The sequence below is a fragment of the Procambarus clarkii genome, chromosome 8 (genome assembly GCF_040958095.1).
Source record: "Procambarus clarkii isolate CNS0578487 chromosome 8, FALCON_Pclarkii_2.0, whole genome shotgun sequence".
Taxonomy (NCBI): domain Eukaryota; kingdom Metazoa; phylum Arthropoda; class Malacostraca; order Decapoda; family Cambaridae; genus Procambarus; species Procambarus clarkii.
In genome coordinates, this window is record NC_091157.1 from 52780399 (window position 1) to 52795978 (window position 15580).

Below are 15580 nucleotides of genomic sequence, written 5' to 3' on the forward strand. Positions count from 1 at the left end.
ACCAGACAGCAAGAAAGAAAGCGGTTACAGCCCCGCTCCTGTGCCAGGTAAGTCCACTACGGGCTCATCATAGCCCGTGCTACTTGGTACTAGTTCTGAAAAGCTGAATCTAAAAACAACAGCAAAAAGTCTGAGTGTTGTCACCAGGCAGCTCTATATAGTGAGTGTAGGCTCTGTCGTTATTGTTTAAGATTCATCTGCAGGGAACAAAAAGTTCCAAGTAGCACGGGATATGGTGAGCCCGTAGTGGACTAACCTAGCACAGGAACGGGGCTGTAATGTGTAGCCCACTAGACAGCCCTGTAATGTGAATGAAGCCACCAGGTAGCCCCCTGTAGTGTGATTGTAGCCACCAGGCGACCTTGCAGTGTGAGTGTAGTCACAATGTAGCCTTGATGTATGAGTGAAGCCAACAGGCAGCATTGTGGTTGTGAGTGTTGCCAACAGGCAGCCTTATAATGTGAGTGCAGCAAACAAGGAGCACTGAAATGTGAATATAGCCTCCGGGCAGCACCTAATGTGAGTGTAGCCACCAGGGAGCCCTGTAATATGAGTGTAGCCACCAGGGCGCCCTGTAATATGAGTGTAGCCACCGGACAGCACTGAAGTTTGTGTATAGCCACAAGGCAACCTTGATGTGTGAATATAGCTACCAGGCAGACCTTGTAGTGTGAGTATATGTACCAGGCAGACCTGTAGTGTGAGTGTGGCCACCACGCAGCCCTGTAATGCGTGTGTAGCCATCAGGCAGCTCTGGAGTGTGAGTGTAGCCACAAGGGAGCCCCTGTAGTGTGAGTGTAGCCAAATGGCAGCTCTGGAGTGAGAGTGTAGCCACAAGGGAGCCTGTAGTGTGAGTATAGCCACGTTGCAGCTCTGGAGTGTGAGTGTAGCCACAAGGAGACCCTGTAGTGTGAACGTAGCCGACCAGGCAGCCTTGAAGGTTGAGTGTAGCCAAAAAGGGAGCCTTGTAACGTGACTGTAGCCACCAAGAACCCTTTAGTGTGAATGTTGCCACCACGCAGCCTTGAAGTAAGAGTAGCCACCAGGGTGCCCTGTAGTCTGAGTGTAGCCTCTAGTAGTGCAATAATCTAGTGTATTACTCTAGTAGTGTAATAATCTAGTAGTGTATTACCCTAGTGGTATATTAACCTAATTGTGTAATAACAAAGAGGTGTAATAATCTAGTTTAATAACCTAATGTGTAATAATCTTTTTTAATAACCTAATGTGTAATATTCTAGTAGTGTAATAACATAGTGGTGTAATAATCTAGTAGTGTAATAACCTAGTGGTGAAATTATTTAGTGATGTAATATTCTAGTTGTGTAATAACCTAGTGGTGTAAAAATATAGTAGTGTAATAACCTAGTGGTGAAATTATTTAGTGATTTAATATTTCTAATTGTGTAATAACCTAGTGGTGTAATAATATAGTAGTGTAATAACCTAGTGGTGAAATTATTTAGTGATGTAATATTATAATTGTGTAATAACCTAGTGGTGTAATATATAGTGGCTTAATAGTTATATATAATTTTATAATATTTTAAATAAAATCCTAGTGCTTTAAAAACCTAGCTGTGTTAATAAACAAGTAATGAAATATACTAGTAGTGCGACAACCTTGTGTGTAATAAACCTAGTGGTGAAATACCCTAGTGGGTCTAAAAACCGAGTTTAGTATTAACTTGGTTTTTGTAATTTCCTATGGTATAATGCACTAGTGTGGTAATAACCCTAGTGGTGTAAGAACCTTGCGGAGAAATACCAAGTGGTGTAATAAGCTAGTAGTGTAATAAGCTAGTAGTGTAATAATCTTTTGGTGTAATAACCTTGTGGAGTAATAACATAATGGTGTAATAACCTAGTAGTGAAAATAATCTAGTATTGTAATAATTTAGTGGAGTAATAAACCTTGAGGTGTAATAACCAAATGGAGTAGTGGTGAAATAAGCTGGTGGTATAATAACCTAGAGTAGTAATAACCTATTGGATTAATCACCTATTAATGTACTAACTCGAAGTGCAATAACCTAATTGAGTAGTAACCTAGTGGTGTAATAGCCAAGAGGTGTAGTAAGCTGGAAGTGTAATAACCTAGTGGCATAATAATTGGCGTAATAAGCTAGTTGTGTAATAGCATAGTGATGAAATAACTAGTGGTGTAATAGCCAAGAGGTGTAGTAAGCTGGAAGTGTAATAAACCTAGTGGCATAATAACCATTGGCGTAATAAGCTAGTTGTGTAATAGCATAGTGATGAAATAACCTAGTGGTGTAAGAACCATGTAGAGTAATAGCCTAGTGGTGTAAGAACCATGTAGAGTAATAGCCTAGTGGTGTAAGAACCATGTAGAGAAATAGCGTAGTGGAGTAAGAACCATGTAGAGTAATAACCTAGTGGTGTAAGAATCATGTAGAGTAATAACCTAGTGGTCACACACAGAGATCACACTAACGTGATGCATCAAATGAAGAAATCCACAAGGGCAGTGACGAGGATTCGAACCTGCGTCTGGGAGCCATCCAGACACTGCCTTAATCGACTGAGCTTACGACAGGGTAAAATGGGTTGAAACCGAAGTTGTACTGAACTTACTGGATCCCGTAGCCTTCCGAGGCACAAACCAGGCTTTTACACAATCCCCCCCCCCCCTGCACCCGAGCAGAATGGGATTTGTTCAACCTAGTGGTGTAATAATCTATTGGTGTAAAATCCTGCTGGTGTAGTAACCTTGTGGTGTAATACCCTAGTGGTGTCCAGCATGTATGACAGCTGCTTGTACAGCTTAATAGTGACACACAACATGTATAGCTGGAAAACCCTTTCCAGCTATACAACCGGTATAGCTGGAAATTAATAACCATTATTAATAACCATCTATTCATAACCATAAAAACCATCTATTTGCTTAATAACCTAGTGGTTTAAAACCTACTTTTGTAATAAACCAGTGGTGAAATACCCTAGTGGTCTAAAAAACGAGTTTAGTATTATCTTGGTTTTGTGGTATAGTGGTATATATAGTATTATACCCTAGTGGTATAATGCACTAGTTGTGTAAGGGTGAGAGGGTGTGTTAGCCGGAGCTCCTGAGTGTAGTTATATTATCATAGCAATATGGAAGTTGTAGTGAGGGACCTGATGACTCTAGTTGGAGCCCTGAAGACAGAGTTGGACTCTTTACGGGAGGAGGTACTACAGCTGAAACGACAACAAGAAGAAACGAAGGAGACCAGTAGTAAAAAGATCTCGTCTTGGAAAGTTGTAAAGTTCAGGGGAAGAAGAAGACTTTGATAAAGCCGCCTACAGGACACCCTAAGAACTTCTAATTCATTTGTCATATTGGAGGACGAGTGCTGTGGTGATACTGCAGATCACGCGAAAGGGAAAGCAATGAAGCGCAGGCCCCTCAGAGAGTAAAGGAAGTACCTAAGCGAACTTTAGTTGTGAGAGATTCCCAGATATGATATTTGGATAGAACGTTTTGTGCTAAAGATTGTGAATATCAAATAAATGTATTAAAACTATTTCGCACGGATAGATATATTAGACGAGGAGGGGAGTAGCCATATATGTTAGGGACAATTTGAAATGTAGTCTCAAAGAAAGTTTTCAAAACTGAGCCACATACAGAAACTATTTGGATGGAATTAAACGAAAAAGCAAATAATATTATAATAGGATTTATATATAGGCCACCAAATTTAGACAGAATGGAAGCAAAGCATCTATGGGATGAAATATCTAGAGCATCTATATCTAACAGTATTTATGTCATGGGTGACTCTAATTTTAGTGGAATAAACTGGTTAAACAAAACAGGAATAATGAAGCAGAAGATTTTCTAGAATTAATTGACGATTGCTTTCTTGCGCAACACATAAAGGAACCAACGCGGGGAAATAATATTTTAGATTTAGTGTAAACTAACAGGGAAACACAAATTAAGGACATCGAAATAGGGAGTGAGCTAGGGAACAGTGATCATGAAGAAATCAGGTTTAGCATTGAATGGAATATATCTGTAGGAGAAAATTCTGTTAGTGCCTGTCTTTCGAAAAGCTGATTTCAATAGCCTAAGAAATTTTTTGGGTCAAATAGATTGGAAAGTCTTGGGAATAGGGTGTGGGCCTGTCTTGGAGCAAGACGTGAACCCAGCGATAGGTGACGTAAAATGGGTTTTCGATGTGGATTCAAAATATATAACCTATTTAAAAATATTCTAAGCAAAGCCCAGGAATGTAGTATACCATATAAATTGAATAGATTGAATACTAATAATCCAAAGTGGATAACAAAGGATCTGAGGAACCTTATAGGTAAAAAGAGAGCGTGGTACAAAAAGGATTAAGAATTGGGAAGTCAGTTTAGAACAGGAATTCGTACAACTGGTTAGAAATACTAAAAAAGGAGATAAAGAAAGCAAAAAGAAACTTTGAAGTTCGCATAGCAGAGCAAGCGAAGACAAATCCTAAAGGTTTTTTCCAGCTATACCGGTTGTATAGCTGGTTTTTCCAGCTATACCGGTTGTATAGCTGGAAAGGGTTTTTCCAGCTATACATGTTGTGTGTCACTATTAAGCTGTACAAGCAGCTGTCATACATGCTGGACATGCAGTGTATCACAGTTAAGCCGTACAAGCAGCTGTTATTCATGCAGAACATACAGTGTCACTGTTAAGCCGTAAAAGCAGGTATCATACATGCTGGACATGCAGTGATTCCCTGCATGTATGACAGTAGATGTCATAAATTGCAGGAAATGCAGTGTATAACTGTTAAGCTGTACATGCAGCTGCCATACATGCTCGACATGCAGTGTATCACTGCTAAGCCGTACAAGCAGGTGTCATAAGTGCAGGACATACAGTGTGTCACTGTTAAGCGTAACAAGCAGGTGTCATACAAGCCGGACATACAGTGTGTCACTGTTAAGCCGTACAAGCAGCTATCATACATGCCGGACATGCAGTGTGTCACTGTGAAGCTGTCATGCATGCAGTATATCGTTAAGCTGTATATGCAAGATATACAGTGTGCCACTATTAAGCTGTAATAGCAGCTGTCATTCATGTAGGACAAACAGTACGTGTGTCCCTATTAAGCTGTACAATCAGCTACTATACATACAGGAGAGGCAGTGTTTCACTCATAAGCTATACAGATAGCTGTCATACATACAGATAATTAATTCCAAGGGAGTTAAGTGTCCAATGACTTAAATGATCAACATGAAACATAATATTATACCAGACTTTCACACATCAATTCTCTAATGTTTGTGATGACATTTAAATTAGACATTGAGAAAATAATGTAGTAATTTAGAGACCATATTCAACACATCCTACTGTCATTGCCTTTGCTGGTCTTACCTGGTTTTTGACTGGTTACATAAGTCGATGAACTTAGATATATCAATCAGACCAAATGTGTCCTCCAATTTATTAATTGACGAAAACCTGAAAAACAAAAGAACAAAACATTATTGAATAATAATTTCTTCCAAACCAACCATAAAGATTTGTTGCTCTTTTGAAATCCCTAATCCAAACACTGAAATGTCAGATTTCTTGAAATATTAAGATATATTTGTTTTGTCCATCACATTGATGAAGACTGGTGCGGGCGAATAGTTTCCTCATGAACCTGGAGAACAGCAGGAAGTTGCTTTAGTACAACTGCCATCAACTGTAGATCAGTCAGGTTCGTATATGACTATTACATTTCCAAGAAGAGAGACGTAGTTAAGATCAAACACGCGACAACAGCACTGCCAAGTGTGAGGTTCAGATAATCTTAAACCAGCACCAGAGCTTTAGTTTGAGGCTCTAGTGTGCGTGAAGCCACCAGGCAGCCCTATAGTGTGAGTGAAGCCGCCAGGCAGCCCTATAGTGTGAGTGTAACCACCAGGCAGCCCTATAGTGTGAGTGTAACCACCAGGCAGCCCTGTAATGTGAGTGTCGCCGCCAGGCAGGCCCTATAGTGTGGGTGTAGCCACCAGGCAGCCCTATAGTATGAGTGCAGCAACCAGGCAGCCCTATAGTGTGAGTGTAGCCACCCAGGGAGCCCTATAGTGTGAGTGTAGCCACCAGGCAGCCCTATAGTGTGAGTGTAGCCATCGGGCAGCCCCTATAGTGTGAGTGTAGCCACAGGCAGCCCTATAGTGTGAGTGTAACCACCAGGCAGCCCTATAATGTGCGCATAGCCACCAGGCAGCCCTGTAGTGTAAGTGTAGCCACCAGGCTGCCTTGTAATGTGAGTGTAGCCACCAGGCACCCTGTAGTGTGAATGTAGCCACACACAGCCCTGTAGTGTGATTGTAGCCACCAGGCAGCCCTGTATTGTGAATGTAGCAACCAGGCAGCCCTGTAGTGTGATTGTAGCCACCATGCACCCTGTAGTGTGAATGTAGCCACCGGATAGCCAAATAGTATGATTGTAACCAGCATGCTCAACTTACTTTGTTCCAATTTGTGCTAAAGCCATAGACTGAGCAGTGTTCACCGTAACATTGATGGGGAATGTTTGTGAACATTGTTCTTCGAGTGACTTAGTGGGGACAAGCAGGAGAAACCTTGTGTGTGGTCGCTCTTGGCACAACCTCCGCAGGGTTGTAGTCTTGCCTGCTCCTGCAAAGGCGTCGATCTTCACAACCTGGACAATAATTATAACATTATTCACAAACTGGACAACCATCTTTAATGTCATTGACAATTAGCATATCTATTATTCTAGGTTTCAGACCCTAGACAACAAATTAAAAATATAATTCATAACCTGAACCACCAGTTATAACATAATTCACAGCCTTACAACAATTATAACATCCTCAAAGTTCAGGCAATTATTATATCATCATTCACAACCTTGACAACAATAATACAATCATTCACAACATGGACGGGAAATATAACATCCACTGAAACCTGGACAACAATTATGACATCATTCACAACATGACAATTATTTTAGCATCATTCACACCTGACAACAATTATCTGCTTGATTATAATATTACCTGCTTGCAGGCGATGAGTCAATAACGTGGCTGAAGTATGTTGACCAGACCACACACTAGAAGTTGAAGGGACGACGACGTTTCGGTCCGTCCTGGACCATTCTCAATCGACTTGAGAATGGTCCAGGACGGACCGAAAACGTCGTCGTCCCTTCAACTTCTAGTGTGTGGTCTGGTCAACATTACCTGCTTGAATTATATCATTCTTCACAATCTGGACAACAATTATAACATTCTTCTCAACCCGGTACTGTAACTGTACAACCCGGTGTTTACTGTAAGTACACACGTAGTGGACGTTACTTATATGACTGTCTTCTGTAAGTTCACAAGTAGTAACGTTACTTATATGACCGACAGTAAAAACACACATTGCGAAGTTACTTACATGATTAGCTGTAGGAACACACATTGCGAAGTTACTTACATGAATGGATCTAAGTACACACGGAATGATGCTACTTACTTGAATGGCTTTTTGTAAGTGCACACGTAGTGACGTTACTTACATGACTGGCTGTAAGTACATATATTATGGCGTTACTTACATGACTGTCTTCAGTAAGTACACACACATTGTTACGTTACTTACATTACTGGCAGAAAGTGCAAACTAAAGGACGTTACTTACATGATTAGCTTTTATTTTATGATTGATGATTCTTAGTTGTTCTTGAGTAAGATGAAGAGTCTCGCTGTGGATGACCTTCTGTGTTCTATGTTGACCTGACGCCACCTGCTGCCGCTGTTGACCCACAGACACCTGCTGCAGCTGTTGACCCAACGCCACCTGCTGCAGCTGTTGACCCCAACGCCACCTGCTGCCGCTGTTGACCCACAGACACCTGCTGCCGCTGTTGACCCACAGACACCCGCTGCCGCTGTTGACCCACATACACCTGCTGCCCCTGTTGACCCACAGACACCTGCTGCCGCTGTTGACCCACAGACACCTGCTGCCGCTGTTGACCCTCAGACACCTGCTGCCGCTGTTGACTCACAGACACCTGCTGCCGCTGTTGACCCTCAGACACCTGCCGCTGTTGACCCACAGACACGTGCTGCCGCTGTTGACCCACAGACACCTGCCGCTGTTGACCCCACAGACACCTGCTGCCACTGTTGACCCACAGACACCTGCTGCCGCTGTTGACCCTCAGACACCCGCTGCCGCTTTTGACCCACAGACACCTGCTGGAGCTGTTGACCTTCAGACACCCGCTGCCGCTTTTGACCCACAGGCACCTGCTGCTGCTGTTGACCCACAGACACCTGCTGGAGCTGTTGACCCACAGACACCTGCTGCTGCTGTTGACCCTCAGACACCTGCTGCTGCTGTTGACCCTCAGACACCTGCTGCCTCTGTTGACCCACAGGCACCTGCTGGAACTGTTGACCCACAGACACCTGCTGGAGCTGGTGACCCTCAGACACCTGCTGCAGCTGTTGACCCACAGACACCTGCTGCAGCTGTTGACCCACAGGCACCTGCTGGAGCAGGTGACCCTCAGACACCTGCTGCCACTGTTGACCCACAGACACCTGCTGCAGCTGTTGACCCCCAATCACCTGCTGTAGGTCTTCGTGATAATTTATTCCTGCAGTTCTCCATCTGTTCTCATACAGGTGTAGTGTATAATTCACCATGTAGTAGTACCTGTAAGTAAATCATAGAGGTAGTATATAATACACATGTGGTAGTTCCTCTAAGATTATCATAGAGAAATTGTATAATACAACAGGTTGAAGTAGCTCTAAGGTTATCATAGTGAAAGAGAATAATGCACCTGGTGGTGGAACCTGAATGGCTTTTCATAGTGGTAGAGCATAATGCACTAGGTGGTAGTACTTGTAATGTTATCAAAGAGGTAGTGTATAATACACCATACAGAAGTTAGTACCTGTAAGGCTATCATAGCGGTAGCGTATAATACACTAGGTTGTAGTACCTGTAAGTTATCATAGAGGTAGAGTTTAATACTCCAGGTGGTGGTACTTATCGGAAAAACAACCCCATTTATTAACTTTCAATACATTTGACAAATATTCTTCCTGTTTATTTACTACTAACAAGATAACTCAAAGGAAAACGAGATTGCCATGGATTTTTCCCTCAGAAGAACACGAGGAAATCATTGCAATATGTCACCATTAACCTCACCAGCTAATAATATCGTGAATTCTTCTTAAACATCAGTCTCTGGACTGTAAACATCATAAAAATATTTCCCTTGAACGAACTTAAATTAACTATAATTACTAAAATTGATTAATTATTAACCCTCTTTCTACTTCTTGATAAAACACCATCTGATGTTCACACCAATGTGGAAGACTCACTGCTATGACGCTACTTGTTACAAAAGTCCCTAGACTCTACTTTGTCGGACACTCAACCTGTTAGAACTGTCCCAAGTCCGGACCTGTTACAACTTATTCCATCTGTTACGTCAGATTTCTGTGACGCTCAACTGGACACGTCAGGTCGTTCTGATGTTACACTCTGTACGTCAGGTAACTGTGACGCTACACTTCGTACGCCTGGTTATTTTGACGCAACACTTGGTACATCAGGTATATGTGACGCTACACTTCGAACTTGAGGTCACTTTGACGCTACACTTGGTACGTCAGGTCATTTTGACGCAACAATTGGTACGTCAGGTCATTGTGACGCAACAATTAGTACGTTAGGTCATTGTTACGCAACACTTGGTACGTCAGGTCATTGTTACACTACATTGGTACATAAGGCCATTGTGACGCTACACATGGTACGTCAGGTCACTGTGACGCTACACTTGGTACGTCATGTCATTGTGACACTACGCTTGGTACGTCATGTCATTATGACACTACACTTGGTACGTCAGGTCATTGTGACACTACACTTGGAACGTCAGGTCACTGTGGCGCTACACTTGGTACGTCATGTCATAGTGACACTACACTTGGTACGTCAGGTCATTGTGACACTACACTTGGTACGTCAGGTCATTGTGACACTACACTTGGTACGTCAGGTCATTGTGACACTACGCTTGGTACGTCAGGTCATTGTGACACTACGCTTGGTACGTCAGGTCACTGTGACGTTACACTTAGTACGTCAGGACATTGTGACGATACACTTGGTACGTCAGGTCATTGTGACATTACATTGGTACGTCAGGTCACTGTGACGCTACACTTCGAACGTCAGGTAACTGTGACGCTACACTTGGTACGTCAGGTCAATGTGACGCAACACCTGGAACGTCAGGTCATTGTGAAACGACAATTTGTCAGGTAACTGTGACGCTACACTGGGTGCATCAGGTCACTCTGACACCTGACGTTGTGTGATAGGTCATTGGTTCGTCAGGTCACTGTGACGCTACTCTTCGTACGTCAGATTACTGTGACACTACACATTGTACTTCAGGTTTCTTGACACTAACCAAGTACGCAGATCTACCCAGTGCCCAGATCATCCCGGTTCCCAAGACTAACCCAGTGACCAGATCAACACAGTGCTCAGATCATCCCGGTTCCCAGTCTAACTCAGTACCCAGATCAACACAGTGCTCAGATCATCCTGGTTTCCAGACTAACCAATGCTAAGACAACCCAGTGCCAAGGACAATCCAGTGCCAAGATCAACCCAAGACCCCAGATCAGCCCAGTGCCCAGATCAACCCAGTGCTCAGAGTAACTCAATGCCCATATCAACCATTGCTCATATCAACCCAATTCCGATATCAACCTAGTACCCAAATTAGCCCAGTTCCCTAATCAAACCAGCACCTAGATCAACCTGGTGCCCGGATCGATCAAGTGCCCAGATCAACCTGGTACCGGATCAACCAAGTGCTTGGTAAGACGGGCATCATTAATCTAATGTCGATACATCCGTGCTGGATCCCACCCTATGTCAACACAACCTGGAAACATGCCTGGGAATTGAATATTTTACGTCATTAACATAGTGCCAGAGTTTCCACCAACTTGATGGTGGTGACAATGGGAGCCGACCACTTTATAGTTAGATAATAAAGCAGACCCAATCCGACTGTGTTGGACAAATACACCTCGGTAATCACTTTACAAAACTGGGTGAGGCTATGCAAGCGTATTGCCTTTGACATTGGACAGACATCTCTCTCTTTTTTGTATTTAGATTACAAAGGTCACATAATAGTAGAATTCCAGAGACTCTTCAGGTCCAATACCACCAAGTTCGTGAGGGTCACCTTGCTATCCGACATTCTTTTAAAGGGGCAATTCGACAAACCACATTGCATCTATATAACGTTTCTTATATATTATCCAGATGAGATTACTATTGTTGCTACTATTGTGATCATTTATACTTTTTATCGTGAAACTTCTCACCACAAGAATGACCCGAACATAATAATAATAGTTAACTCACCTTGTTGGAAAACAGAAGTGATCTGTGCAGTAAATCAGAAGGGAAGCTAAGCAGTAGAAGGCCTCTGTGACATCAACATAAGTGAGGGGAGAGTGAGGGTGAAGCAGCAGGTGGACCGCCCCCTCCACGTCCCACACGTCCTCCGACACTGCCAACATCAAATCATTGCTAATACACTTCCCTCACATTATACGGAATAGGTGAATTATGGAGTATATTTCCTTGTCGATATTCAATTACCATTTCCACCTGTATAACATTTATTGTTGCTTATCAGCAAGGATGAGTAAACAGCCTGGCTGTGGAAAGTATTGGCTATCTAAAAACAATAAAAAAGGCATCTTCCTACTTGGCCCATACGTGACACCTCCTATTTATACTCAACCTAACTCAGTTCGATACATACAGAAATCACTATTCCTTGATATATCAAATGAATAAATTTGATCATAATTATAATGGGTACCACAATCCACAATCAAGGTAAGGATAACACGATCAATGGGATGAGAACGCGAACTAAGGGCAGGAAAACATGATCAAGAGGAGGATATCATGATCAATGGGATGAGAACACGTGCTAAGGGAAGGAGAACACGATCAAGGGGAGGGTAACACGTGCTATGGGGTTTAGAACACAATCATGGGGAGGATAACACGATCAATGGAATGAGAACGCGAAATAGGGGGAGGAGAACACGATCAAGTGGAGGGGAACACGATCTATGGATTAAAACACGAGCTAGGGGGTGAAGACCAAGAGGAAATGAAGGAAAGCCGGATCAAGAGAAGGAGAACAGGATCGGATCAAAGGGAACTTTGGCAATGAGAGGTGAACAAGAGCAAGAGGAAGAGTACAGTATCAGTGCTACGAGAACCGGAAGAAGAGGAGGAGAACTGCAGAAAGGAAAGGCGAACTGGAGAATGGGGAGGAGAACAGAAGCAAGGGGAGGAAAACAGATGCAAGGGAAATAGAACAGAAACGGAACAACTAGAACTGGGGCAACGGGAGGAGAACAAGAGGAAATGTAGGAAATCCGGAGCCAGGGAAGGAGAACAGGATCAGGACAACGAGAAGGTGAGCTGAGAGGAGGGCAATGAGAGATGAACAAGAGCAAAGGAGGAGAACAGTATTAGTACGAGAACGGGAGAAAGAAAAGGACAACAGAAGAAAGGAGAGGAGAACAGAAGCTAAGGGAGGAAATCAGAAGCAAGGAAAGGAGAACGGAAGCAATGGATAGTGAACAGAACAGCTAAAACAGAAAAAATGGGAGTAGAACAGGAACAGGTGGAGTATAGCAATAGCATAGGAGGAGAAGAATAACAGTTGGAGGAGAAACAGAAGAAAGGGAAGGAGAGCAGGACATAGTGGGAGGGAGAACAGAAGGAAGGGAAGGAGAACAGGAGAAAGGGGAGGAAAACATGAGCAATTGAAGGTGAACACGAGCTATGGAAGAACAGGATAAAAGTGAGAACACGAACAACTAGAGGAGAACTGCAGACTTGGGAAGGAGGAGGAAAGAGAACAGGACCAAGTGGAGGAGAACAGGAGCGAGGCAGGAAAATAAATACAATGAGAGGAGAACATGAGCATGGAACACCTACGGAACACAATGAGGGTAGCGACGTGCCAGAGGTTGAAGGGTCTGGGCATGAGCGCCTCCTCCATGTTCTCCAGAGTATCACTTGCCAAGGTGTACAGTCTGTGTCTCTCAAGGACCAACTTGGTGGCTGCTCCAGCTCCTGGCCCCTGCCTGCTTCCCATCATCCTGCAATATTCACAATACTGTTAGTGATCCTTTACCCTTTCTTCTGGCACCTGCCTGCTGCCCATCATCCTCCAATATCCACAACACCGTTAGTGATGCTCTATCATGCTGCTAATGTTGTCTCTTACATCTACATCTGTTACATCTAGAAAGGGCAGCTTCTCAGCATTCTCCCTCTCCTACATGAAACTAAACACAGAATTCTGCTAACTAACAGCTGACTAACTCCCAGGTACCTATTTACTGCTAGGTAACAGGGGCATAGGGTGAAAGAAACTCTGCCCATCGTTTCTCGACGGCGACCGGGATTGAACCTGGGACCACAGGATCACGTGCCCAGCGTGCTGTCCGCTCGGCCACCGGCTATGTGTGTGTGTGAGAGAGAGCATTGTGCTTTTTTCTTGCTTCTTGTGGAGAGGCCTTCTGCAGTTTATTTAAATTTTTAGTGTCAGTTAATGACTGACTTGACATAGGGGGGGGGGAATAAATGTGTTTCAGGTTTGGCCTGCATTAAATAAGTAATCTATAAGTAGCTATTTGGTATAAACAAGCAATCTTTGAAAATGGTAATACACATGCGATCACTGAAAATATGATTTAATTATAAATAATTGAAAATGGGTATAAATAAATAATCAATGGAAATGGGATTTATAATAAATAATTGAAAATGGGAAAAAATATGCAATAATGATTGCATATTTTTCCCCATTTTCAATTATTTATTAAAAATCCCATTTTCATTGATTTTCATTTCATTTTCAAAAACTGGACTATTTGAAAGATGATTAAAACTGGCTGATTTTGTCACTCATCTAAAATTAGGGATGACTGGAACCGCGCATCACCGAGGTAACTAAAATGCCCTGTGTTACAACTGCATTGTAGGGGTAACTAAAAAGGGCCCAGACTATGACCGTGTGTCACCACGTAACTTAAAACGACCCAGACTACAATCCTGCCATGAGAAAGCTAAAATGAACTGTTATAGTCTTGGTATCCACTACTGTTATCTTACATGATGACACTACTTATACTGTCTTTCATGGTATTATCCTACTTGATGACACTGGTGATATAGTCTCTCATGGTGTTATCTCACCTGCTGGCACTGGTGATTCAGTCTATCATGGTGTTATCTAAACTGATAACACAGGTGATATAGTCTCTCATGCTGTTATTTTACCTGATGAAATTGGGAATACAACTTCTCGTGATGTTATCTTACCTGATGACACTAGGGATACAGTTTCTCATGGTGTTATCTTAACTGATAACACTGGTGATACAGTCTATCATGGTGTTATCTTACCTTATGACACTGGTAATACAGTCTCTCATGGTGTTATCCTACCTGATGACACTTGGGATTCAGTCTCTCGTGGTGATATATTACCTGATGATACTGGTGATACAGTCTATCGTTGTGTTATCTTACCTGATGACACTGGGGATACAGTCTCTCACGGAAGTAAAACCGTGGCGCTGACAGTGGGTAGACATGATGTGAGTGGTTGGCACCATGTCACTCCTGCAAGTGTGGAAGAGCGGTATGCTGGATGGTACTCTCCATGTCGCCAGTTTCAGTCTATGGTGAATTTTTCTCCAGGGGATAAACTGAAATAGTTCAATAGAGAATTAAGACAAACGAATTAACAGTATGACATTATGTAATTACATAACAATACGTACATTATGTATGTACATTAATGTATCAGTACGAACATTACGTAAATTACGAAAAATTCACATTCTGAATGCAGCAATTTTCCATACTTACATATAATTTCGAAATTCATTTCCTACATAACATGAAAACTTCAATGTACAATTTATGTAATATTTAATTCAGTGTTGTATTACTCATTGTAGGTTTATATTACTCACCACTATAATGTATTACTCAGTGAACGATTACATATATCAACATTATGTTTTATTACTAACTGAAGGGTTGAATTACTCACTGCAGGGTTCTACTACTCACTGCAGGGTTGCATTACTCACTGTAGGGTTGCATTACTCACCGCAGGGTTAAGTATAACTGTGTACCAGTAGCGGCAGACAGTTGCATCGACAGTCAACAGATGTACTATAGGCACATGTGCAAACACCAGCTCCAGCACCTCTGTGGGCAGGCTGAAATACACCACTTCCGAACACATCCTGCAATAGCTACATGTTCATTACTTTGGAACACATCTGGCAAGATTACATACTGCATCACAAACACTTACCCAAAAGGTAGCAAAAACTACTACAACATGTATATTGACAGATACATGACAAAAGAGGAACAGATAGCCCACAGGCGAGCAAACCTCCACGATACAACTCTTTCCATTTGAGCGTAGTACCCACCCCGTGCCCAACC

General features: G+C 42.5%; 1 protein-coding gene across 1 annotated transcript in view; it reads right to left on the bottom strand.

Annotated features, from left to right (window-relative positions):
* The window catches only part of LOC138361513 (F-box DNA helicase 1-like), a 31571-nt gene extending 16200 nt beyond the window's left edge, over nt 1–15371 (bottom strand). The window contains exons 1-7 of the mRNA XM_069320812.1: nt 15234–15371; nt 14645–14823; nt 13043–13206; nt 11438–11585; nt 8560–8680; nt 6466–6659; nt 5378–5464 (exon numbers count right to left, since the gene is read on the bottom strand). Coding sequence (XP_069176913.1) covers nt 5378–5464; nt 6466–6659; nt 8560–8680; nt 11438–11585; nt 13043–13206; nt 14645–14823; nt 15234–15371 — 1031 coding nt within the window. The remainder of the gene's footprint in view (nt 1–5377; nt 5465–6465; nt 6660–8559; nt 8681–11437; nt 11586–13042; nt 13207–14644; nt 14824–15233) is intronic.
* Nucleotides 15372–15580: the final 209 nt, after the last annotated feature.